Source organism: Rhinolophus hipposideros (genome assembly GCF_964194185.1).
Source record: "Rhinolophus hipposideros genome assembly, chromosome: 6".
Lineage (NCBI taxonomy): Eukaryota > Metazoa > Chordata > Mammalia > Chiroptera > Rhinolophidae > Rhinolophus > Rhinolophus hipposideros.
Window position 1 is genome coordinate 68,635,337 of NC_138052.1, and position 27,064 is coordinate 68,662,400.

General features: G+C 35.9%; 1 protein-coding gene across 1 annotated transcript in view; it reads left to right on the forward strand.

The window, feature by feature from the left end:
• Positions 1 to 18,676, forward strand: part of PLCL1 (phospholipase C like 1 (inactive)) — a 299,473-nt gene extending 280,797 nt beyond the window's left edge. Inside the window, exon 6 of the mRNA XM_081051941.1 lies at positions 16,955 to 18,676. Within this exon, the coding sequence (XP_080908067.1) occupies positions 16,955 to 17,137 (183 nt within the window). The 3' untranslated portion in view covers positions 17,138 to 18,676. The remainder of the gene's footprint in view (positions 1 to 16,954) is intronic.
• The last annotated feature ends 8,388 nt before the right edge of the window (positions 18,677 to 27,064 follow it).

The following is a 27,064-nucleotide window of genomic DNA, read 5'->3' on the forward strand; positions in this document are numbered from 1 at the left end:
AGCCCATCTCTGTCTTTCCAACTCCAAGAGGAAAAAGAAGATGATAATATGTGGGTAGAGAAGAAGGAAATCAGCTGTGGTGGATTAATACGCTTGAAGTTGACTTTAGTGGAAGTCTTTATTAAACTATGCAACCTGAAGCTAAGGATTAAAAAATAATACATCCTGGTGAGGGATATGCTTTTGCTGTCACTCCTAAAGGTCATCCTTTGAAGGGAATTGAGACAGCCGCCAGGATCCATTGATTTCTCTCTATACAGAAACATCTCTGGCAGGTGTCAGCCTCACTGTTTGAACACATAAATATGGAAAGTTAAAGAGTAAGGAAGAGTGTCCCATGGGATCCTGCTAGTAGATAGTTAGAATATTTCAGTGTTTGTTCTGAGTAGACATTATGTAAATTTATAGTTAAGCGGCACAACAAACATCAGCATATGAAACAAACAAATATTGATAAACAGATATTTTCCTTAGAGGAATATAGCTTCTCAGGCCTCCAGGGTAACAGAGTTGTAAAATTCTGTCTAGGTATATACAATTTCTTTAATTTGTCTCTAGTGAAGTTGTTCACCTTGTTAAATAGGTCATTTTCCTGAATGACATGTTCATTCTTCTTGTGTTAGTTTCCACTTACCCCCTATCTTCCAGCCACTGTCTTTCTTTGCAGTGCTCCAAATATCTCATGGTTATCCATGCTGTCTGAAGTGATTTTGCTCAGTAGCTAATCTTTTGGATACATTTTTGTCCTTCAAGTTTCTCAGAATATGAGGAAAGATGGAAAAAGTAGAGGTAAAACGATTTGCTGCCTCCAGCCATGGGCTAACTGGAAAGAGCCGTCCCTACCTTGGCTCCTCTCTCATTTTCATTTCAATTCCAGATCTGAGGTGCTAACATTCATTCTGCAGTATAAACAAGTTAAAAAAAACACACGATAGAACTGTTTCCTAAGAAGACTGGCAAGTGAGAAAAGCTGGTTTTAGCTAGTAGAGTGCGTGAGTGAATGTGTGTTCTTAGTCTCTTTGTATATTCTTAGTTGTAAAACTGACCTTTGCTCTCTCCCCTTTTATTTCTAGTGGGCATTTCAGGCACAGCAGCATGGGAGAGGGGCAAAGGGAACCATTTATGGGCAGACCTTTCAAATTGCCCTTCAACTCACATATCTTCCTTGTTGTGTAAATGCATAACGATAACATTTTCTGTATGCTAAATCATGCTAATAAGCCCTATCAAGTAGAGGAAATATCCTTATGTCTTATAATAATCAACAGACTACTTAAACCTGAGAATTGTACAACATATTAGATTGGGTTGTGCATGTTAAAATTTTTCACATTGTAGGTTAAAGATACTGCCTTATATACAGAAGCATTGATATGTTAACCTATTTATTTTTTATTATATAAAATAAGCTTTTTTGGACTTTTTAGTTACCATTTTTTTTCCTTTCACCAAATTGTGAAAACAAGTAGCTAGTTTTTAAAAAATTTTTTGTCTTTCAAGAGGCATGCCTATTTCAGATTTTGCTAAGTTACTTTCCATCTGCAAATGTGTGTACATTGTGTTCACTTCTAATTTAAATGCTTCTTTATATACGTTGGTGAAACATTAATGTTTTTTCATAACATAAGTTTTCAGAATTTATTCGAAGTCACTTTTACATACTTAGAATGATTGAGGTGCAAATCTACACGGAAGCAGAGGAATAAACCAAATAAATGATTTTAGAAGGCCATTTTTAACCATTGCAGCACAAGCTATTTGTGGACAGACAGAAACTCCCAAACAGGGGGGCCATCTGGTGGACAGTATGAAAATTCTTCATTTTTCTGAAGGTCGTCATAAATGCCTGGGCCACATGAAATCCCTGCTTTTTCACTCTTAAATTTAGGTAGATTTACTTACATATTTAAATTAATATACCTTCCATTTTTTATTGCTGAGTAACTTTCTGACTTCATACAAAAAATAGGGCTCTGAAAGGAGAAAAAACTTTAGGATACTAGAAAAATCAAACAAGAACAATCAATCCAAGGAGAGCCTTGGATTATAGTTATTCCATTTTATATTTTGTCTTTTTCTTTCACAATTCATTGTTCAGCCTAATTGTGTTTATTCATATAAAAGGGCTTTTAAAAAAGACTTTCAGCTCCCCTCCAGCTACCCTTCTTCCTACCTCTCCCCGCCTACACAGCCGAACTTCTTAACCAGGTTGTTTACACTTACTGTATCCACTTCCTTATCTCCCAGCCTCCTTAGCCAACTTTCATTTGTCTTCTTCCCCTGACACTCCATTAAATGGTTCTCACCAAGGTCACCCATCACCCTCTCATCAGGAAATCTTGTGAACACTTTCCAGCTTTTATGTTATTTGACTGCTTGGAAACATTCTACATGGCTGATCACTCCCTCCCTGCATCACTGCTTCCCTTGATTTCTGGGACACCACCCACCCTCTCCTGGCTCTTTCTCTTCTGGCTCTTTCTTCCCAGGAGTTTCTGCAGGTTTCCCTCCCTCCTCTACTCTTCTATTAAATGTTGGTGCTCCTTAGGGTTCTAGCCTAGGCTTTCTTCTCTTTTTACTTCATTCTTTCTCTCTGGGACATACTGTCCATGCAAATGGTTTTTGTTACCCTCTCTATGCTGTCAAATCCCAAATGTGTATCTTTGATTCCTGTCTCTCTCCTTAGCTCTAGATGACCTCCACTTGCCATCCCTCCCTCTCAACTACCCACCAGGCATCTTCACACTTGGGGGGGGGGCTATGAACCACAGCTAAGTCAGCATGTCTCAAACTGTGCTCATCTCCTGACTACCCCCCAGTGACACCTCTGGTATCCCTACCTGACTAAATACATGACAACTCAGAGTTAGCCAAGCAAGAATATTGGGAGTTGTCCTTGACCTCTTCCCTAAATCTCCAGCTCTAATCAGTTACCAAGTATTTATTACCAGGTCAACCTCCTACATATCTCCCTAGAAGTCTCATTCCCATCACAATTGCCTTAGATCTCTTCATTCATCACCTGAGTCAGTGAAAAATCTTTCCTTTCTCATATGCCCCCATCCCTCTCCGCAGCTTTGCAGCTAAGGTGACGTTTTTAAAGGTAAGTCTGCTCATGGCCATTCTGTCTGCTTAAAGCCTTTCCAAGGTTTCCCATGGCTTCTCTTGCAAGCTTCTTAATTTCCCCTATGGAGCTTTTTGTGATGGCTTTCCTCTCCAGCTTCGTGTCTCACCGCCTTCATCTTCCACGTGCTACTCTGGCCACACTGAACTTTTCCCAGTTTCTCAGTGGCACAAGTTGTGCTCTCGTGCTAACCAGTTACTCGGCTGTCTCTTCAAAGGCGTGTCTTGTACCCTTGCTCTCTGGGAATCCTGGCCTTGTTGTTTACGCACTGCTGCTGAGGTACTTCATCTGGTAGCTCAGGTACCAAGACTTCAGGACAACCTAACTGGCTTCGCTTCTTCTCCCGCCCCTCTCGCCTCAATGGGGCTAGGTGTTTTAGCCACGTGTCTGTCTCCACATTACCCTGGTCTTTCTCTAGCATAACACTTTGTTTCCTCATCTCTTTTCCACTAGACAATCTCTCTTATTTAAAATAATTAAATGAATTTCAACACGGCAGTTTTACACTGAGCCCTAATTAGTAAACGATAGACTTTCAGTGTATAAGGTGAACACAAGGAGCATCTCATTTTATCCTCTTATTTAATAGAGAAGGAAACTGCAGCCAACAGGAGTTAGCAGTATTCCCAAGGTCATACAACTGATTCATCATTTGTTAATCATTTTTCTCACGCAGACATCAGCCACAACTCCTGTCCTTTCTCTCATTTTGACTGATGCTGGCTTTCTCTACAAGAAACTTAGAAGCCCTTGGTTGGGACGAAAGCATGGTTTAAGTTCTGTTTTGCCTTGGTTATCAACGAATCAAATGGTGTGATTAAAATTGTAACAGGCTTGTCATTTCTCATTTAAGGTAAACTTTCTTTTTCTTCTGAGCTACAGGGAACAGGGACTCATTCAGGCTTGTTCAAGTGCTGTATATGTGCTATATATGTGATAATGCAGGAAACACATCTCCTGGATAGACTAAAGGCACAGAATGGGCAGCCTCACAGAACCTTAGGCTGCAGGATCACGACAATTTAAGCAGTCTGGAAGGACCTGTGTTATCTTTTCCTCTCTCTCAGGAGTAAGAATTGTGGATTTTTACTGTAGTGTTATGGGCTTAAAGGGGCTCAGCCTCCTCCTTTCTCTTTATTTCCTCTGTATATTTTTCTGGCACCTTTTTCTGTTGGCCACTGACTAAGTCTCTTTGAATTTCCCAGGGAATTTCACTTTCTGAGAGAGTCACTCTGATTGGTTTGACTAATTTTCTGAGAGAGTCACTCTGATTGGTTTGACTAATTACTGTCATTATTGCTTGGAGTGAGGACAGCTCAGCGCTCACTGGACAGCTGCTGATTGGCCAATCCTGGGACATGTGTGAATGCCTGGTCCAACCAGCTGTGGCCGGAAAGGTGGGCCCTTATAGTACAGAGCTGGGCCATCTCAGCCCAGGGTCAGCCTGGACTAATTTCCTTAGCGAAGGTCTATGCCCATGGACAAGATTACACAAGGCTTGTCAAACGAAGTTCATGGTGATCTTTTAAATTCCTGTAAAAGATATGAGTTTTTGGTCTGCATCTCTAAGGCCTAAAAAGTATCAGCTACTGAAAATATTGGAATTGAATATGAATGTTCTCTCTCACTAGTTTCTGATCGTTTGATTTTCACAGTCATCTATTCTGGGTAGAAATCTGAGGCCTGGATTGGAAGAGCATTTATGGAGGTGTCAGCATGACACTCGCAAAATCGAATGGATTTTGTGAATGTGTGGTGAATTTTTCCAGGCGTATGTATTTATAAAGTTGATTTAAAAATAAGAACTTAGGAGTGGTGGTATTTGACATTCGGAAGAAATGTTTTGACAAGCATATGTCATGATTTAATGGTGCATAATCCACAAAGTGGACAGGAGTAAAGCTGTGGAAATGAATGTCTTTCAAGGAAGTGGTACTTAACTGCTGTGAGCGTGCTGTTTTCCCATGGACTCTTCTGTCACTCATGCTCTTACTCTAACTTCACATAACTCGTTCATAGCCTCTTATTGTCAAAGAGGCTAGTAATGTATGAACCTGATTGGATTCTTGATTTTCACAAAAAGCTGTTTTGAACATTTGGGGCAGTTAATATGGACTTCATATCTGATGAAATTGCTGAATGGATGTTAATTTCATTGGGGTAATAATAGTACTGTGGTTATATAGAATGTCTTTATTTTCATGATATGCCTAGTGAGGTATTTAGGGGAAATATACATAGATAGATGGAATAGATAAGTTGATTAAGCCAACATGACATAATATGAGCAATTGGGAACTATAGATGCTATTAGTTCAACGTTTGTGCAGCATTATTTAAAAAATAAGTTGGAGGAAAATGTGCTGCTAGTAGTTTGGTGTTGTGGATGGCTTGAGTTTGAGATCTGAAACTTGAACATGTCTCAGACTAAGAAAAATAGGTCTTGACATTTCCTTGAAGTGACAAATGTCCTGGTGTTTAACCAAATGCCCTGCCAAATTTGGGACATACATCGTTAATGACAAACTCTCGAAAACAGTCTTTGTGGAGGGAGCCAAGTTGGCTGCTCCTCAATTTAACTATTAATAAGAAGTAGTATATTGCATTTGATAGTTGCCTTACTGTCATTAATAAAACAATGACCCATTAAATGGAGGGTGCAGGAAAGTTGCCCCTTTGACAATGCCTTGCTAATAGTTATTTGGCCACTGCAAATGACACTAAGAACCCTTGCCAGCGTGAATGGGTGCCTACAGGGCCATTGAAGCCCTATACACATCATGATGCACTGCTAAACGGGACAGTTTCAGTCTATTTCAAAGCATGATGATTTTGCAGAGAATAAATGTCTTTGGTAAAAGGACACGTCTAGACCAGATGCAGTGTGGCTGTCATTAGGCTGCAGGGAATGTAAAGCACATAGAAGACAGTGTGAATGTTGTTCCTGGAGTTGTGCAACACAGGACCAGATGTCATAAAAAACCACTTGCTTGTTGAAATTTTCAGCACTGTGGAGGTGGTTAAGCAGCTTGAAGGCATTCTGTGATCAATTCATTCCAATTGTGGACAGTTGTTATTGCATCTACACTTTTATTCTGGCAATTTTGCAGATTTATTTATTTTTATTTTTTTGGTGGATCAAGTAGCCAGTAATTTAAGCAATGTAATTAGTAATTTCTTAAGAGAAAGCCTTACCAAGGAAATACCAGCATGCATTTAAAAAATATCCTTCTAATATTAGTAAATGTCTCTATAGCCTTTGTCTGTTTGGGGGGGTGGAGCAGCCTACGTCTTTCAAGCTGCTGTATGATCTTTTTGGAATAGGAATAACATGAGTTAGCTAAGTAGAAATTTCTATGGAAGCTCCTTCTGTGTTTGGCTTGTGGCATTCACGTTAGTAGTATGAATTCAGATTTCAGTGTTGTCTATTATCCAAGGAAAGTTAATTTGAGATATTGAAATCTGTAAACAGTATTTGTTTTTTTGTGCTAATGACCACCTACTACTAAAGTTTTATTTGAAGTGCAGTTAATATCTTTGTCACCTTGCTAAAGGTTGACATTAATCTTCCGTCCTTTCTTCTTAGATCTGTTGACATAGAAGCAGATGATCACAATAATGGGAAAGAAAAAGCAGAGAGCAGAGGGAACAACAGGCAGTGACTCTTATTGTTTTATTGAATGTCTTTTTCAATAAAACTTCTTTTTCTATAAAACTTCAATTGTTTTATTGAAGGTTCTTTTGTCAAAATGTCTGCAAGAGAATTTTCAGGATGCTAGTATCATCACACAAACCTAAATTCATAAAGCTTTTTGCAGTTGAATCATATTTTTAAAGTTTAGCTCGGGGTTTTCTATTATTCAGCTCCCTGGTGTTAAAGCAATTTTGTTGACATTTTCTGTAAGTGGATTAGGTTCACAGTCACTTGCCCAAAGCACACAGATGGCTCCTTAACCAGAGCACCCTTGCAGGAAACTATCTTATGGGATCTTCAGAAATATAACAGGTCTGTCACAAAACATAATGTTTGCCATTCATTTCTTTTGGTGACAGATGATTTTAGTTCATTTTTACTTCCTCATCTGGCTTAAATGAAACAGCTGTTTAAATCTTTTTATTCTAATAGTGAGCACCATTTGGGTATTTTACACTGAACAATATTGTAACCTCTAAAATATAAATAAGAAAATAAGCTTGTGGAGCAGGGAGGATGACATGTTCTGGGGTTCTGCGAAGAAAGTTTCCATGTCAATGCAATTATTTCTCTTTTTATTTAATCATTATGGGGTCTTTCATAGGACTGATGGGTGATCGATACTGCATTTTTTTCCTCAGTAACAGTTTATTCCCCCTACTTCACCAGCTTGTCTTTTTTAAGTTTCAAAGTGTTTTTTGTTTCCTCACATTTTATAAGGTAAAATACAGTAGATATCCATAACATATATTTGTCATTATTGATAATGAAACATTGCATTTATTGAAACCTTTTAATTATCTCGTTATAAATTAATAATAATAGCTAACAATCATTAGAGTTTGCAGTATATCTTAGGCATTGTTCCAAATGATTCACATGTGTTATCTTTATTAATCTCACAATAAGCCTAGAGATGGGTACAATTACCATAGCCATTTTATAGATGAGGCAACTAATTCACCGAATGACCTTGCCCAAGGTCAAACAGCTAAATGCTAAGAGATCCAGAATTTGAACCCAGATAATCTGACAATGGAGATCACACTGTAAATTCCCCTATAGAATAACAAAATGGTTATAATTCAAAGCCTCTAAACCAATTAGTTATTATTAGGTTGGTGCAAAAGTAATTGCGTTTTTTTGCACTTTTTAACCTTTTAAACTGCAATTATTTTTGCAGCAACCTAATATGTGAGAGAAATGTGGACTCCTTAGAATCAGATATATTTCTTCAACAATCCTGGCTCCAATTCTGCTCCTCAGCTTGTTTGTGCTGCCATCTTAAGCAGCCAATTTACATGGGGGGTGATTGGGGGCTCCTGGGCACAGCAAGGAGATTCAGTATCTCAGGGACCTGAGAACTAACTGATGAGTCCTCACATTAATAGTATCCTTTGAAATGTTCAGCTGGTGCCTGTAATGAATTTTATACTTTTAAAATCTTCTGTTTTCAATAGATCATAAGCTGATCTATTAGAGCTTATGATGATATCTTTGAAATGAAAACCAATGATCTTCTCCACATTTCTTCTACGCATGAATCTTCTACCATTGCTTTTGAATTTCAGTTTTCCAAAATTTTGGTTCAGATTAAAATGATTACATTCTCCCAAACTCTGAAGTTTGCCACATTGGAGGCAAAAATCAGACATCAATATCAGTACAATGGTAGTATTTTTGTCTGGGACATTCATGGTGTTCTACCAAAGGGTTTTTAAACCAATTATATATATATACACACACACACACACACACACACACACATACACACACACACACACATATATATATGTATATATATGTATATATACATATATACGTATATACGTGTATATATGTATATATACACATATATATAATTGGTTTAAATATATATATAGGTTTAAATATATATATATATATATTTGATAAACACTCAGATTGTTTCCATTTTGTAAATAACACTGTAGTGAACATGGGGGGTGTAGATATGTCTTCAAAATCCCGATTTCATTTCTTTTGGATATATACCTGTAAAAGGAATTGCTGGATCACGCAGTAGTTCTACTTTTAATTTTTTGAGGAACCGCCATATGTTTTACTTAGTGGCAGCACAAATTTACATTCCCACCAACAATGTACAAGGGTTCCCTTTCTTCCCTTTTCTCCACATTTTTGCCAGTGCTTGTTATCTCTTGTCTTTTTGGTAATAACGATCCTGACAGGTTTGGTGGTTTGATATCTCATTGTGGTTTTGATTTGCATTTTCCTGATGAGTATTGATACAAATTGAGCACCTTTTCATATACCTGTTGGCCATTAGTATGTCTTCTTTGGAAAAATGTCTATTCAGATCTCTGCCCGTTTTTAAAAATCACATGATGATGATGATGATGATGATGATGATGATTGTTTTGCTGTTGAGTTGTTATATATTTTGAGTTGTTATACATATATATTGAATTTCTTGTACATTTTAGATATTAACCTCTTATCAGATACATGGTTTGCAAATATTTTCTCCCATTCTGTAGATTGCCTTTTCATCTTTTGCTGTTGATTGTTTCTTTCACTCTGAAGAAGCTTTTTTAGTTTTACATAGTCCCATACATTATTTTTGCTTTTGTTCCTTGTGCTTTTGGTGTCATATCCAAAAAATCATTGCCAAGATCAATGTCAAGGAGCTTTTACCCTATGTTTTTTGCTAAGAGTTTTATAATATAATTTCAGGTCTTACATTTAAGTCTTTAATCTATTTTGAGATAATTTTTGTGAGTGTTCTATAGGGGTCCAATTTTATTCTTTTGTATGTGAATGTTCAGTTTTCTCAGCACCATTTATTGAAAAGACTATCTTTCCTTCACTGAGTATTTTTGGCTTCCTTGTCAAATATTAGTTAATTTTATATGCATGGGTTTATTACAAGGCTTTCTCTCAGTTCTGTTCCATTTGTCTGTGTGTCTGTTTTTTATACCAGTGGCACATTGTTTTGATTATTGTAGCTTTACAATATGGTTTGAAATCAGGGAGTGAGATTCCTCCAGTTTTGTCTATTTTTCTCAGGATTGCTTTGGTTATTTTTTGTGTGTGTGGTTCCACATGAACTTAGGACTACTTTTATCTTTCTGCAAAAAAATGTCATTGGAATTTTGATAGGGATGCCATTGACTCTATAGATGCCTTACAGTAGTATGGACATTTTAATAATATTAATTCTTCTGATTCATGAACATGAGATATCATTCCATTTATTTGTGTCTTCTTTAATTTCTTTCATTAAAGTCTTACAGTTTTCAGTGTATAGATTGTTTACCTACTTGGTTAAATTTATTCCTAAGTACTTTATTTTTGTTTATGCTATTTTTAATAAAATTTTAAAATTTCTTTTTCTGTAGTTTGTTGTTAGTGTATAGAAACACAACTGATTTTTGTATGTTGATCTTGTATCCTACAACTTTACTGAATTCATTTTTAGTTTTAACAGTTGTGTGTGTGTGTGTGTGTGCGTGTGTGTGTGTGTGTGTGTGTGTGTAGTCTTTAGAGATTTCCATATATAAAATCAGGTCATCTACAATCAGAGACAGTTTACTGCTTCCTTTCTGATTTGGATTCCTCTTATTTATTTTTCTTGCCTAATTGCTCTGGCTAGGACTTCCTGTTGAATAGGAAGAAAGTGAGTGAGCACCCTTGCTTTGTTCCTGATCTTAGAGGAAAAGCTTTCAACTTTTCATCATTGAGTATGTCACCTGTGAACTTCTCATACATGCCCTGTATTATGTCAAGGCACACTCCTTTTATACTCAATTTGTTGAGAGCTTTTATCATAAAAGGATGTTGAAATTTTTCAACTGATTTTTATTTATCTATTGAAAAGATAATATGATTTTTATATTTTATTTTATTAATATAATATAATTATATCAGTGAGTAGTATTTAAATGTTAAACTACTTTATGTGTAGTATTCTATATATGTACAAGGTCACAAAATTAAAAACTGTATTAAAAACTTTTTTAAGAACGTGGTTAATACAAAGGTTTTCTGCTTAAGACACACTTATTTACCATTTGGAAGTAAATAGGGTTATTTATTCCTTCAACATTCAAGTTAGTAAAGATTTTTTTGATGAGAAAGATATGGTAACAATGCAGGATGTTATTTGAGAAAGCAATGTGAACAGAAAAAATCTTATTTACCAGGTCTGTAAAACTTGTTTTCAAATTTAACTTTCAAATATAATTTTCATTCTGTTGAATTTTAACAGAGTATGACTTCATAGTTTTCATAGGCTTTTGCATGGTTATGTCGTTCTGCATTATTTTGCAATGTTGTTTTCTCTTTGGTATTAAATTACTCTTAAAATTTATTTGAAATATCTTGTACACTTTATAAATTGCTCTTCCTCCAGAACTAGATTCTCAGGTACTAAAAAGACTTATTTAAGTTCTGTTTCCAAGGTCTTCAGAAACATTTGATTAATTGAGTTTATGACTAATACTAAAAGGTATCAGTCACAAAACTAATTTAAAAAAACTGAACTTTATATAAAATTATAAAATCTAATGGCTCAGATGAGCATGTCCAATATAATTCCCTTTCTGTTCCTATAAAAAGAAAATAATGTAATTGCATTATATAATAAAGTTTTGAAAAGCAGTGTTTAATTTGTTTTGAGTTCAAAGTTTCAGAAGAGTAACATAAAAAACTCTGTTAAGCCAATAGTCTTAGACCAGAACTATTCTACAATTTTTTGTCCATAAGTCTTGAGTGTTTATAGAGTAAAAATTCAACTTTTTTTTTTTAACTTTTTAAATTTATTTTAAGTGTGTTTTTCCAGGACCCATCATCTCCAAGTCAAATAGTTGTTTCAATTTAGGTGTGGAGGGCACATTTCACAGTGGCCCAGGTGAGGATCGAACTGGCAGCCTTGTTCAGAACACTGCGCTCTAACCAACTGACCTAACCAGCAGCCCCTAAAAATTCAACTTTTTAAGTGATGAGTAGAATGCAGTTGAAATATTTCATTGCTAAGATTTTGAATACTAATAAATCTTAGTGTTGATAACTAGAAGCAATAAAAAGTTTTATTTTTGTGCAGTTAAGGTATTTTGTACATAATTCCCTAATGGCTACACCTTTGTGCCCTGTAACTCTTGTTAACATCTTGTATACATTTCCTAGATGGCTAAGCTTTCTTTCTGAAGAGCAAGAATTCTGGGTCATCTTTGCATAGCTTTACCCAATATTACAGAAATGTAACACCAAGAGAAATACATGTATCATGACATCAACACGTTTTTTGATCAGCTATTTTAATTTCTCAAATGAAAGACATAGTAATTGTTGTTTCTATCTCTTCAGAACAAAATATTTAACCTCTTTAGATAATACAGAGATTTCCCCAAAGCGTGATTTTTGAACTAGTAAGACGATAGTAGTACACAGCCCACCACAATATAATCTTGTCCACTAAACAGTAGCTAGAACAAATAAAGAGCTGCTAGTTCTACCATGTTGTCTGTGCCAGCTTTTCCTGCAGTATTATCTAGCTGTGGGTGTGGACTCTCACATGGAAAGAATATCAGGGGAATCAGTCTGCCATTGAGTGTGTGCTGAAAAATACCCACACAAGTCCACTTGGAGACAGAACTGCATTTGTTTATGTGTGTTGTTGTGTACGTGTACATGTATGGGTCTCTGCATTCCCAGAGTCTCAATTAGCTGCTTTAAATATTTGTGGTGTACTCTGAGACAACCCACGCATTTCCTTCACATGTGACAAGGACACTAGTTATGACGTTCTCTGGCTCTTTCGTGCACTGGTATCACAAGGGATAGTGCAGTTCGTGGGAAAAAATGGATGTGAAGGAGGCATGGCTATCTTTTATAAGTTACTCTGTCAGATTGTAGCCCAAACTATTTTCAAACAGTGGGAAAAACTACATTTCTTCGCAGAACAGGAATAACACAGATCCTTAATGTCTTTTGATAGATAATAAAATACATTACTAATAGATAACTTACAAATATGTAATTAATAATAACTTACATTTAGATTCCAGGCCCTTTTATGATTATGACATAATGAGGTAATGTGTGCAAATTTGTTTGCACTTAGTATATTAAGTGTTCAATAAATGCTAACTTCTGTTTGGTGTGATATTTTATTTTCAGGAATAAAACTAGTGGTAGTAGTAGTAAAAATTCTGGTGGTGTAGTACAACAATCTAAATTGCATCAGATATTTCTTGATTTCTACGTAATGTATTTTAATTGCAATTTAATGCAGTTGGAAGGATTTGATTATGAATGCCTAATGTCTCTTTTAAAAAATTCATTAATCATCACTATTTCTTACATTTAAAATAGCTATAGTGAGCTCTCTGTGGTTTCCTATAATCCCAAGGGTTACTTTTTAAATGTGTTGGGATTTCCATGGACTTGTATATTCAGAAGCCAAATACCTGTGGAGGCTGAATTGGTGGCCCATTGCTCTTGAGATTTTAATTGTCCTGTTGTTCCATCAGCATCAGTCTACCTGAGATGCTCTCTGTTACTCTTGCTTTCCTCCGGATTAAAACAGTCTTTCTCATTTTTTCCCCCTGAAGCATCCCTAGTAACAGAGGAGAGAAACTACAAATTCCCATGCGATTGCTAGAATACTGAAACTTCGGCAGCAGCTTGACATTTCTTCCAGGTTGAGTTTTCAATGATCAAATTGTATATTAGTTTTACATTCCAGGCCATAACAATCTCAGACTTATTTTAGTATCCAAGACATGTTTCAATTTATATACCACCAAGTAAAAGTAGTCTCCTGGGTTTCTTTCCTTTCTCCTCCTCTCCCAAGACATCCGTTTGAGAATTTTTGAGCATATTTTTTAGAAATGCCCTGTTACAATACTCCTTAAATGCTGACTACACACCAATACCTTCAAATGGCTTAGCTGATCTGAATACTTAATACGTCTTGTAAGAAATGATACACAGGGCAGTAATGTTTTGAGGGAGGAGATAGGGGGTAAGCTAGCTATTTAGGAGTTTGAGAAGTATTAACAGAGTAGAGAAAGGGATGCTCATCGGTCAGGAGAAAGAAATCAGTGCACTTAAAATGGGACAAAATCAGCACCAAAAATGAACGCCAGGATGGGGATTGTTAACAATAAACTTCAGCCTTGCTGAAATTTTTTCCTAGAATGACTCTTTTATGGTTCTGGTACCTTAATCAGGAGGACTCAAGGAGTTGATTCCTTGAACCACAGAACAGAAAGCTGACCTCTATTCCTCCTACTTAAAAAAATAGAAAAAATTTTTACATCAGTGTTTCAATGTGAACTCATAACTTAGTCTTTCATTTATTTTATTTTTCTTTTAGTAAACAGTTTAATTTCTTTTTCTATTTTTTTTTTCTGCCTATATCGTTCAGTCTGGACATGTTGTCTCCTGGTTATCAGGACATGTTGTAGTTGTGTTTTATGCACCGGCACAAACTGTTTTCTGCAATTGGCCATTGTTTCCTAGAGAGACTGGGTTCTATTTATCAGAACTGGCACCGCCTGCCACTTAGGCTTGGATGCCACCTCTCAGACTGATGAGATGACATTCTGACTGATTAATTAGATATGTTTTATAACCTGCTGCAAGAAAAGGATGTGAGAACATGCTGCATTGGGAGTATCAAGCTTCATACTTCTGCATGTTTTGCTGTTTTCTTGCAATGAGAGAAAATGCCAGTTTTGCTTTTGTTCATGCTTTTAAACTGCTTGATGAAAATTTTGAAATTAAAAGAAAAGGGAGATTTTAAAAGTAATACTCTGAAAATGTGCGTGGATATAATATCTTTATTAATACAGTTTGCTTTTTCAAGGGAATCTTTCCATTGGTAAATGCACATGTCTTTGTAAAACAGACTCTCGTACATGCATTTTAAACAAGTTAATAAAATTTATCTTAAAATATGCACAATATAAAGATATTTATTATAATAGTAGACTGTGTTAACTGCTTTTCATATCACATTGTGGCATAGTTTATTAGTGATTATTTCAATCACAAACAGCTTTTCAACATATTTTATTTAATCTTTAGAACTTATGAGGAAGGCAGAAGGCTATTTTCATTTTTACAGATGAGAAAATGGCCCTGGAAGAAATGGTTGGAGTTGGAAGCAAAACAAAGATGCTCTGACTTTTGTCCCTGTTCTTGGCGTACCCTGTCTTCCTGACTCTCTAGATTCCATCTCTAAGCTCTGTTAATCTGTGCCCCATGGGTAATGATTTTCTTATCTGTGTTGTTTCCATGGGTCACAGTGAATAGGCGGCTTTAATGTGCTTTGTAGGGAGAGCACAACTTGCCTGGAAGAGATGCCACATCCTGGCTAAAGCCTACAGACTCTGGAGACAACAGCTGGCCTTGACTTAAACCCCGTTCTACCACTTACCAGCTACATGACTCTGGGGAAGGTGACTGCATTGCACCTAAGTTTTTCCTTCATCCTTTAAACTGAGAATAAGAAAAGTGCCAATCTCATAAGGATGCTGTGACAAGTGAATGAATGAATGTCTATGTAAAGCACAAAGAAGAATGCCTGCCTGGAATAACTTCTTATGTTGTATTATTATTATTACTTAAGAATTGCATTTTTCAAAGCAGATGTGACTTCGTTTTTCAGTCTCCGGGGGGGACTCATTATGTCTAATGAGTAGAAAACCTATCTCTATCTGACAGAGCATTTGTTCTCTAGTCTTTAGTTTAATCTAAATTATAAACATGGTGTGTGGAATAGGGCACTGCCCCCCGCAAGGCAGAAGACCTGGACTTCCGGCCCAGCTCAGTCACTGACTAGCTATGACGTTGGGTCAGTCGTTTAACCTCATCCGGCTGTTTCTTTTCTCTTCATAAGGTAGACTATACAACTTCCAAGTCTACTTCTAAAATCGTATTCCATGACTGAGGTAATTGGATTCAGTGGACTTTAACAAAAATATTAGGCAAAGCCCTACTTATTTATCCATTTAGTGAAAGGTAGTTATTAGAAGGATTTAGCTATTATTATATTAGATTCGTAAGTAAGTCTGTGTAGCTTTTGACGAATTCAATATTCCAAGGCATTTTTTAAATACGAGGTTCCTCATACACCCTATAGAAAAAACATTCATCAAATTAAAGCGATAAAACAGTGTCTCATGAAGTACCTTGCATAAAATAGGTGACCTATCCTTTCTCTGGTTCTCTGCTTTGTAGAGGAACTCTCCAGCAATCAGTGTCACCTCCATATCGTCCCATATTGTCCTTCACAGTTTCTGGGTCACACTCTCAGGCATTGCTGTGAGAATGGAAAGGAGTCTGTACACTGTGGAAATACGTTCTGGCTTCCCCACACTTAGTTCTTCAGGCCTGGGCCAGCCTCAGTGTGTGCACTTGAACATTATAAGGATGAACTAAAATAAAAAATAAAAAGAATGGGAAAAGATCTTTCTCAGGCCCTGATGTAACTGACAGCTGATGATTTGCGGCAATCCTTGTTTGCTTTTTGTTTTGATTGGCATGCTGAGCCTCTGGAGCCTCTCTTTCTCCATCAGCCAGAAGGGAATGTGGTCCTCAGGATGATAGACAGAAGGAATGTAGGTAACTAATAATTTATTAAAAGGCAGATTGCAAGGATAAACCAATATCTACAAAAACAAGTTAACCAATCATAAAGATATATCATTTACTTTACAGAAGATGTTTTGCTTTTTAAGCTCTTGTACACTGAGGGGCTGATTTAATTTTTAATTCTTGAAGGCAGTTTCTTTCCTTGTTTCCTCCCAAGTCTAGGAATGCTAGGCCTGGGTGGGATAGGAGTTGCAGCGGTGTGCAAAGTGTCAGACCATGGTGATGGACGGGCTGCCTGTCCTTGGCACATTCAGAGGATAGGTTCCCCTGAGGTTGTCCTCCACTACAGGAATTGCAAGGGGCAGCCGGTAACCACAGAGCCGATCGGGAAGGCCCAAAGCACAAAGACCCTCAATAATGCTAGAAAAGAACTTCGGGCGAAACCATGGAAAACTGAGTTCTCAGGTCTGGGTCTGTTTCCTGACTGAGCAATAGTCACTCAGGATGTGCTTGGCCCATAACTTTCTTCTTTGGTGTATGTTTCTACCTGTGTTTAGGGCCAAGGAGATCTGTTGAAGAACGCAAAGAATGAAGCTCTAGAAAACATGAAGCAGATCCAGCTGGCGTGCTTGTCTTGTGGACTTAGCAAGGCTGCCAGCAGTAGTGCCGACACCAAGAGCAAGCGCAGCCTGGAAGCCATAGAGGAGAAGGAGAGTGGTGAGGAGAATGGGAAGCTGTGACCCTGACGGAGTGGTACCCAGACGCATTCACCGTCCTTCCTGTCAAAGACTGTGTGTTCTTTCTGGTTTTCTTTCTTTAAGGTCTTTAGACATTCACAAAAAAATGCCCTTCATGGGATGTTGGACATATGCAGATATTTTCACAATGTCAGTATTTTCACATAGTTAATTTATCTAAGTTAAAATGTTTAGTAGCAGTGTGTTCAATTCTGAGGTGTGTGTACACACCCATGTATGGATGTGGGTGGAAGTGTGTGTGTGTGCGTATGTGTGTGTGTGTTTGTGTGTATCTCAGACAGAAAGAGAGACAGACACAGAGAGAGAGAGAGAGAGAGAGAGAGAGAGAGAGAGAGAGAGAGACAAAGAGACAGAGAGAGATAGGTTGAGATCTGGTTCAAATCTATTTTGTGTAGCATTATTCATTTAGTAAGTTATTACTGTATCATTTTGGGAAAAATTTGTTAATGTAAAATTCTAAAGATCACTCACTATAACTTGTGGCTGTGTTTAACTTTGTCTCTCTACCTTTGTCATTAATTTAGAGATGTTAACATAGCTTATTGTTGAAGGAAGCCAAATTTACCAATGCATAGATGTTTTGATAGATTAAATATAGATTAGAAAAATTCCTAACAATCACAATAGAAAAAAAAGTGAATGAAAGGTAAACAAATAATCAGAGCTTCTGAAAAGATCAGCAGCCATTTCTTCAGAAAGGGAACTCTTTAAAAGATTTATTGAATAAAATTAATTTTTTAGAAAGTTTTCTGTAGTTTTACTAAACAGATATGATTTCAGTGGAAAAGCTGATCAGGAGTAAATTTATACCCACTTATGCGATACTCTGAAACACAGTAAAAGCTCTTTTGTAATTAGGACTTTGATGGCACAATATTATTCAGTTACGAAATTTCAAGGTTGAGATTTGTAGGAAGGTTACAGTCTTCCAAATTGGGAGTCCAGCATTCATTTTCTATAGCAGACCTGGGCAGCTAGAGGGTCTTGGCTTTGATAGCATTTAATTTAGAGTACTAAATTTAAATTTAAACTCATTGTTTAAACAATATCATGTCATGTTGAGCTGATATAAATTCTGTGAGTCAGATAACATCTTTATAATGATTTAAGAACTAATGGTTATAAAATGCCTATGACATAATTTTAACACATGCATAAAAACACAAAAAAGAAGCAAATGACTAATTAGGGTACATTTATAACTGCACCTAGATAATATTTGCCCTAATATTTTCATAAAGTACTTGAGTGTAATATGTTTGTTACCTCCAACAGAACTAAATGTTCTATGGTTATGAAAATATATTTATTTAAAACATTGCTTTTATTTTGAAAAGCTTCTTAATTAATTTGATTAACAAATATGCTAATTTGGGGGAACCTAGGGAAGATAATTGTTGAAATTTTGCAAATATAAACAAACATCTATAGCTATCGTGTTAAGTTATTTCTGACTTCTTAACACTATTATGTTCATGTTGCACATTACTGAATGAGTAAAGATATGAAACAACCCTTTTATTCTTCTCTTTTATTGTGACTGAAAAAGGAATGATGATGCAAATGGGTTATTATATCAAATATATCTCGAAGGGGGATTGTATGTCCCTGGACCACATGTGATGAAAATTCTCTTTGGATTAAGGCAAAATCAATCCAATTAACCAGGTAGTTGGGGAGAAATTAACCAGGTACTTGGGGAGGTACCTGAGCTCATTCAACGTAGGTTTCCAATGGTATAACAATAACCTGAAAAAAATTTTTTCCACTCTATCATACTTAACCTGCATGGTAGAAGAAATAGCGGAATGCATGTATCTAAGTCCCTAGTGATGAAAATGAGGTGATACGGACAGAAACAAAACCCACCTTACACAAGCCATTTGCTTGGTTTTACCTGTGGACCTCTTCAGCTCCCTGAATTCCATTTGGATAAATGCCTTTACTAGTGATACAGACAGCAGGGGAGAGAAAATAAAGGGTACCAAATTCTCAAAAAATATTTATTTATTTATTTATTTGAAGGTTAAATCTAATCCTTGAAAGTGGCTTTCCTAGTTTATTCCATTTGTCCTGGAGCTCCACCCAATACTTAGGACCTACCCAAATACTCTTGACAACATGATATGGATTTCACCTCATCTAGTGCTACTTCTTCTGGCAATGGATGGTCAGCCATTCTCTGCTCCAGTGCACTGGGTATCATTGCTAGTTAAGGAGCGAGGTGTGGGGCAAAGCAGCTTTAGATGCTGGGAGTGGAGAAGTTGCAAGGAGAAGATCCTTATGACGGTCTGGCTTCTGGATGCAATAACAAAACCAACAAACAAACAAATAAGCAAACCAACAAAGACATTTTACATTATTACATTCTATGTCTGTCTCCTTTCTGGACTTGAACTGCATTAGAAAAAGCACCCTTCTACACTTAGCTTTTGGTGATTCTAGGAAGGTAGTGTGGTAAACATAAATTCTATTTTTGTTTATTAATTTTTACATTACCAAGGGGATTTGAGGCAGAGATGGAAGGTATTATTACAGACATTTTTATAGGTGAGAAAGCCCAAGGCCACTGACATGCTAAATGGAAGAACTGACTTTTAATTCTGGTCGCTCTGATTTTATGTGCAAGAATATTTATTCAGTTCTTTTGATTTGTAATTTAGTTCTCAAAAATTTAAACTAAACTATTAACTCTTTTCTTTGTAACCACAATTGAAAAGAAGTTTATCATATTTTTCTGATAATAAAATATTAATAACGAATATAAAAATGCAAAAATAGAGAAATGTATAATATAATAAAAATCACCCCTTATTAACATTTAGATTTATACCCCTTCAGACACTGTTTAGAGTTTATACATACATGCAAATTATGCTTCCATTTTTAACAAACATGAGATCATGTTATATAAACTGTTTTGTAATAGGCTTTGTACAACAATAAAAAAAACATATCATGGATATTTTTCTATGTCAATAAATACAGAGGGTGCCAAAAAATGTATACACATTGTAAGAAGGAAAAAACTATTAAAATTATGCTGATGGTAACCACTTTGAGCACCTCTTGTAATTGCAGAAGTCAAACATGACTTGTATCCATCTTTTGTTTTTGGTATATATTGAGTTACAATTTTAAGACAGTTGTTGCCTTTCTTATAATGTATATACATTTTTTTTGGCACCCTTTGTATATGTATATACTCTAGAGTTTTCACAAATAATGTGTTTTATTTGGCCACTGAATCTTTTTCAGAAAATTTTAAACAATAGACAACTTTTAAAAATCAGGAGATTTCACATAAAAAATTCAATTTCCCACTTCTTTAAAAATATTGGGTATTCTGACAACCCTAGGAGCAACCCCCACCCCCTTCTTACTTGGCATCAATAAATTGGAGTTGCCCTCTCCGAAAGCTGCATGTGATATCCAGTTTGCCAAAGAGTCTCTTCACTCATTTATGTTACATCCTGCCCCAGTGGACATCTTAGGTGGCGATCTTTGATCCAAATCATTATTTATAATAATGATTTAGCATCTTATTATGTAGATTATCATAACATATTTTACCAACCTTCTATTATTAGATTTTTCTCTCCTAATTTCTTGTTATATAAGCATTGTAGTGATGAAAATCCGTTTTCGCGAGGTTGTTCAACTGTTTCTTTAGGATAAAGTTTTTCTTTAGGATAAAGGAGTGGAATTATTGAGTCAAAGATATATGTGTGTGTGTGTGTGTGTGTGTGTGTGTATATATATATATATATATATATATATATATATATATATATATATATATATATATATATATATATAGCGATTTTGAGATACATTGCCAAATAGTTTCCAGAAAATGTGTCCATTTAAATTCCCAACGGGAAATTATGAGAATACTCAAGTCCTGGCTAATACTAAATTTATTTTTTCTTATTTTCATCTTTGCCAATCTACTAGGTTAAAAAATCTACAATCCCCTAGAATTGATTTTTGTGTATAGCGTAAGGTAGAAGTCCATTGTCATTTTTTTCCCAACATAGATAATCAACTGACCCAGCCCATGTCTTGTAAAAACTGTCCTTTGTCCACAACTCTGTAGTGCCACCCTTGAAAAAAAAATGAAGTACCCATATATGTGTGTGTCTATTTCTGGAGTACATAGTTGGTTCCATTTGTCTAGTCTGTCCTGGTAACATAACCACACTGTCTTAATTACTACCGCTTTATGTTTTGATATCAGAGTATAGGCCTCCCCACTTTTCTTCTTTAACATTTTCTTGGTTATTTTTGGCTCTTTGCATTTCTATATAAACTGTAGTATTCCAATCCATTCAATGGTGTATCTCTCCATTTATTTAGGTCTTATTTACTTTTTCTTAATAAAAGTGTATGGATTTCTATAAAGAGATTGCACCTCTTTTATTAGGTTTATTTTTAGGATTTTGGTGTTTTTCATGCTGCTAGAAAGAGTAACATTTTAAAATTTAAATTCTCAAATTGATTATTTGTGGTAATTATAAAAAATACAATAGATTGTTTTGTTTTGCAACATTATTTTTTGTGACAGGTTTTATAATCCTCATTCATCTGGTGGGGAAACCAAGGCATGTTTCTTTGTCTAGAGGGCCCCACAAGTTATACTTACTGGCTTTCAATTTGGTGACTTTTTATTCCTCTACATCTATTTTTAGCAGTATCTTGTCAACAAGATAAAAGAAACCAGAAGAGTAAGTTATCCAAAATATGTTTAGGTCATAGAGACTTAAGCTTAAACCCAAAGACGTTCCAAGGATGCAGTGGTGGGAATTTCTTTCTTTACATTTTTATCATGGTGCACATGTTACTGATATCCTGGTGGCTTTAGGCATAAATGGACATCTAAGCTTTAAATTCTTTCTAAATTCTTTAGAAATTCCCAGGCCCTAATTGGAATATGTTGGAATATATATGTGAATATACATGAATGGTGAATGTAATACATGTATATATGTTTATATATGTGGATGATGAATGTAAATATATATGTATATATGTACGTATACATATATATGTATATGTATATAATTTGCTTGAAAACTGGTAGATTTGCTGCTGCTGTACTGACTCTTTGTGTCTACATTTGTCCATTTCTAAATATGCCATATAAATATTGTCCTCTTTTCTGTACAATCTCTTCATAAAATATAATGCATAAATGTTTAGATTTTAGGATTGCTAAAACAAACAAACATACTAACAACGCCTAGCATATTGCTTGATAGACCTTTTTGTATGTCTTTTTTTATGTAACCACAGATTCCAGCATTTCTCAACCATTTCTTGTTGGGTGAAACAAACCGTTGACATGGGAAAGGATAATAGCTTTTATAAGAATATTTTACAGCACTTCTTATCTCTAAAGAAAGCAATGAGGCACAGCTGAATGGAAAATGCCAGTCAAAGAAAACCTCAAGGGCATTGTAGCTGTTCAATGGTTAGAGGTTTTGCTCCGTAGCTAATATTAATGTCCTATATTCTTCAAGTTCTCTTTATCTGTTTTACTTTGAAATTGTAGCAGCTGCTTGTCAGCACATATAGTGTAAGTAATTTGACCTTGCAAGCTGGAGAGTTCAGATTTTCGATTTTCTGCACAGGGTTCTTCATCAGTATATAAATGTGTGGGACACCATGTATTCTGATTTTTCTTCATAAAAGACATGCCAGGCCTGTGGGGCCAGAAGAGTGTGAACTCCTAGCACTTTGGTGAGAAAGCCTGAATAATATATTGCATTTACAATATTTTAACCTCTTTGTCATCATATGTGGGTCAGGATTCAGTCATAGTAATTATGAAGGCCTTTCTTCCTTTTGGCAGAGGAAGTGGGGGACACGTGGAGAAAGTTCCAGGTGTGCAATTATATCTCACTTTCTACATTTCTTCTGTCTCCTTTCATGTCAGTCCTGCTCTTCCCCTCCATGCTCTGGATGTTTCTCTATGTTTCCATGACCTGTTCATTGATTTCCTTCTGTGCTTAAATTTTCAATTAGCGCCTCTCAAACAGGAGAAATACCAGGCTTTCTCAAAAACATTTAAAAAATCTCACTCATAGGCCACCACACAAAGATAAATCGAGTAATACTCTAAGTTTGCTCCTCCAGAAGAACAAATCCATTTGTATTCTCTGTACTTTCTTCATTTGATTTTGACTCCTATGTGCCATTTCCACCCCTAACTGGTTAATTCTTCTATTTGCTTCAATAAGCTGTGTTTCTGAGTCTGTTCTATGGACACCCTGCAGCTGTGCATTTTAACAGTTACCAAATTAGGAAGTTTCTGTTTTTTTGTTTTTGTTTTGGTGGTGGTGGTGCTGAAATAACACAAAGTATCTCTTTATTATTAACTAATTTCTCTATGCCATCAGTTCAATTTAGTTGTGAAGAGGAATTTAACATGACAATTTAAGGAATTATCATTTTGATTTTAAAAATCAAATTGTAAGAGAATATGCTTTTAAAATTGGTTCCTATATTTGTTCATTTGTTTAACAGCATTAGATTTTACCCCAATTTTTTTTTTGTAGAGTATATTTGGACATCTCTGAGATTTAAGATAAATTTCTGAGTATGAAAATATTATTGATTAATTTTTCCTTCTTGAAAAGTTTCTAAATAATCATGAAAAATATATTCCCCAGAGAGAATAAAGCTTTATGAATTATGAACTCCTTTTTCAGTCAGTGATGACTAGATTGTGGTTTTTTCCTTAGGTATGTGCAGAAATAACTCCGTTGCAATTTACAAAACCATGCTTTATTTCCTTTTATAATCATAAACATTCTCGCAGTGTTCTCCACCATTATAACGAGGAGAGGTTTAAAGTCAAATTATCATGTAAAAAAGATTATTTCTCAACCTGCCTATCCTCATTACCACCTGTTCTTCTCCTAGTCCTTTTCTCTCTTACTAAACACCATCACCATCTCCCCAAGAGCGTAGGTCAAAATCCCAGGGCTATCTTCATTCCACTCTTTTTCTCACACTCTTATATCTAATCTATAACTAACGCCTCTTAGCATGTTCACCCAAATAGATCTGGAATCTTCCTGCTTCCTTCCATGTCTAACTCTGTTACCAAGCATCCACCATTGCTTTGCCAGAATAATTGAAATAGCTTCCAATTAGACCCTTTAGTCTATTCTTGTCCACAGTAGTCAGAATGAATGAAAAACAATATGTATGTGTATATCTGTGTGTTTGTGTATGTATCTGTGTTTCTGTGAGCTTATGTGTGTGTTTGTGTATATATAATTTGTATCATGCTTCTACTTAAACCTTCAAACAGCTTCTGATTGCACTTAAAACCCCAATTCCGAGGCATGATCCTCATAACCTGTGAGCTCTGGCCGCTGCATACTCAGCCTGTTATTGGACTACGTGTTTGCATCCCCTCAAAGTTCATATGTGGAACTCCTCACCTCCAACGGGATAATATTAGGAGGTGTGTCTTTGGGTGGTGATTAGGTGTAGATAAGACCATGAAGGTAGATCCCCCATGAGGGGATTTGTGTCTTCATAAGAAGAGAAAGAGATTAGAGCTCACTCTTTTCTACCATGTAACACACAAGATGATATCTGCAAGCCAGGAAGAGGGCCTTCGCCAGGAACCAAATTGGTCGGAACATTAATCTTGGATTTCCAAGTCTTCAGAATTATGAGAAAGAGATGTCTGTGTTTAAGCCACCCAGTCTATGGCATTTGTTACAGCAGCCCGAGCTGACTAAGACCTGCCCGTATCTTCTGCCAGTCCCTCTGCACTATATTCCACTCTCAAATCCATCAAGCTTATTCTTGTCTCTGCACTCAGTCTTTTCTCTTTCAGTGACTGGTGTGTGTGTGTGTGTGTGTGTGTGTGTGTGTGTGTGTGTGTGTGTGAGAGAGAGAGAGAGAGAGAGAGAGAGAGAGAGAGAGAGAGAGAGAGAGAGAGAGAGAGAGAAGAGAGTCTCAAATGTCATCTCTTTAGAAAGACCTCCAATCACACAATCTGCAGTAGTGTCTCCAAATAGTCTCTAGGCCATTACTGTTTTATTTCTTTGGAGCACTGTGTTTATTTGCTGATTTCTCTATTTATTTTCAGCCTTTTCCAAGTAAAAATATAAACACAAGGAGAGCAGGGCCCTCATCTGTCTTATTCACCACTGTGCTCCTGGCTTCCAGCGCGGTGCAAGGCACATGGGAAGCATCGTATAAATATCTGTTTCATCGATGCTATAAAACATCTGGCACATCGTAAATTAGCTGGCAGAAGTTGCATAGGGAAGATTACATGTACTTTGCTTCAGAAAAATCTTTGACTTTTACTAAAGGATTCATTCTCAAATTCTTTCATCTTCCTTGGGATGTTTTTCTAGGCCCAATAGTTCTACATTTTAAAACTGAACTTCTTACCAAACAAAACTGCTGTTACTGTGTATCCTATCGTCACAAAAAGAGCATTTATCTTTTATGATCTGAGTTCAATAGGAGGTTGCCCCTTATACAATAAAAGTAGCTGATGTTTCTCATGTTTGTTTAATCACTATGATATCATCTTTTTTTCCCCCTAGTTTTCAGACTCAGTACTTTGGAATCATGGCTAATATTAGCAAGTTCATTTACTTTAACTTTCCAGATAACTTAGGCAAAAATTGTAACAGAGTGGATAATAAAGCTCTCATGTAAAGCCCCCCCCCCCAAAAAAGATAACTCATTAGTAGAAAAAAATTTTCACAGCTCTGAATCAAACAAAAGCTTCAATTCAATTCTATTCAAAATATTAATTGAACATCTATTTGTACTAGGTATATTTATTATATTATTGAGCACCTATACTGTACTACTAGGCACTGTATTTCATTGATCTAAGGCACTATCACCAAATTATAAGACGCACCATTATTTTACGGGCCATTTAAAACAATTTTAAAAGACTATCAATTCAATAATAGCATATTATCTATTAAAAGACACATCCTGCTTAAAAAACAAAGAAATTGGGTTAAGATGTCCTCAAGGACTTTACAGTGAAATAAGGAAGCAGAAATATTAGTACATAAGGTTATAATACAATTTGATAGCACAACAATAAAAATAGATGTAAACGACCGTAGTAGCACAGAGGAAGGAATGACGAACTCCAGGGTATGTGTGTGGAGGGGTGCACTGGGTGTAGCTGGGAAGTTTTTCTGAAAAAGGCTGTTGGGTATCCAGTGAATATCAATTTTTCAGGTAAAAAGTGTAGAAACAAACATTTTAAGCAATGGTTTAAACTGTAAAAGAGCTTGATAAGGGCTAAGATTACAAATAGTTGCACATTGCGGAATGTAATACGTGTGGTTTAAGTGAGGAGAAGAAAGTGAGGAGTGGGTGCTGCTTCAACCAGGCAGGGAATGGTGAGGGAGCAGCCCTGAAGAGCTCCAGGACCCTGCAAAATTATTTGCACTTATTTCATGGAAAGCCAGAGTGAAGCCTGATCTGATTATTTGAGCCATTTAATTAATTAATTAATTAATTAATTAATTAATACAATAATACTTTATTAAGCAAGAATGAAACAGTAGACATTGGAATAGATCTGGAAATTCAGTGGTGAGCATATCAGATAGAGTTCTTCCATGTCCAGCATACAGTCAGTGGAGAAGTCAGATAGTTGAAAAAAGTAATTGTCATACATTTTTTTGATACAGTGTGTTAATACAAAAAAGAAAGCAATGTGGTACAAAGAGCACAAATCTGGAATCAGATTTACTAGATTCCTGGCTAAGCTCCTCTGGTTAATAAAAAATGGAGTTTCGATATCTATAAAATGGGAATAATAATTTAAAGATAGTATATGCCTCATGAGCTTGTTGAACGAATTAAATGGGAATCATTTCTGACATACAGCATGCATTT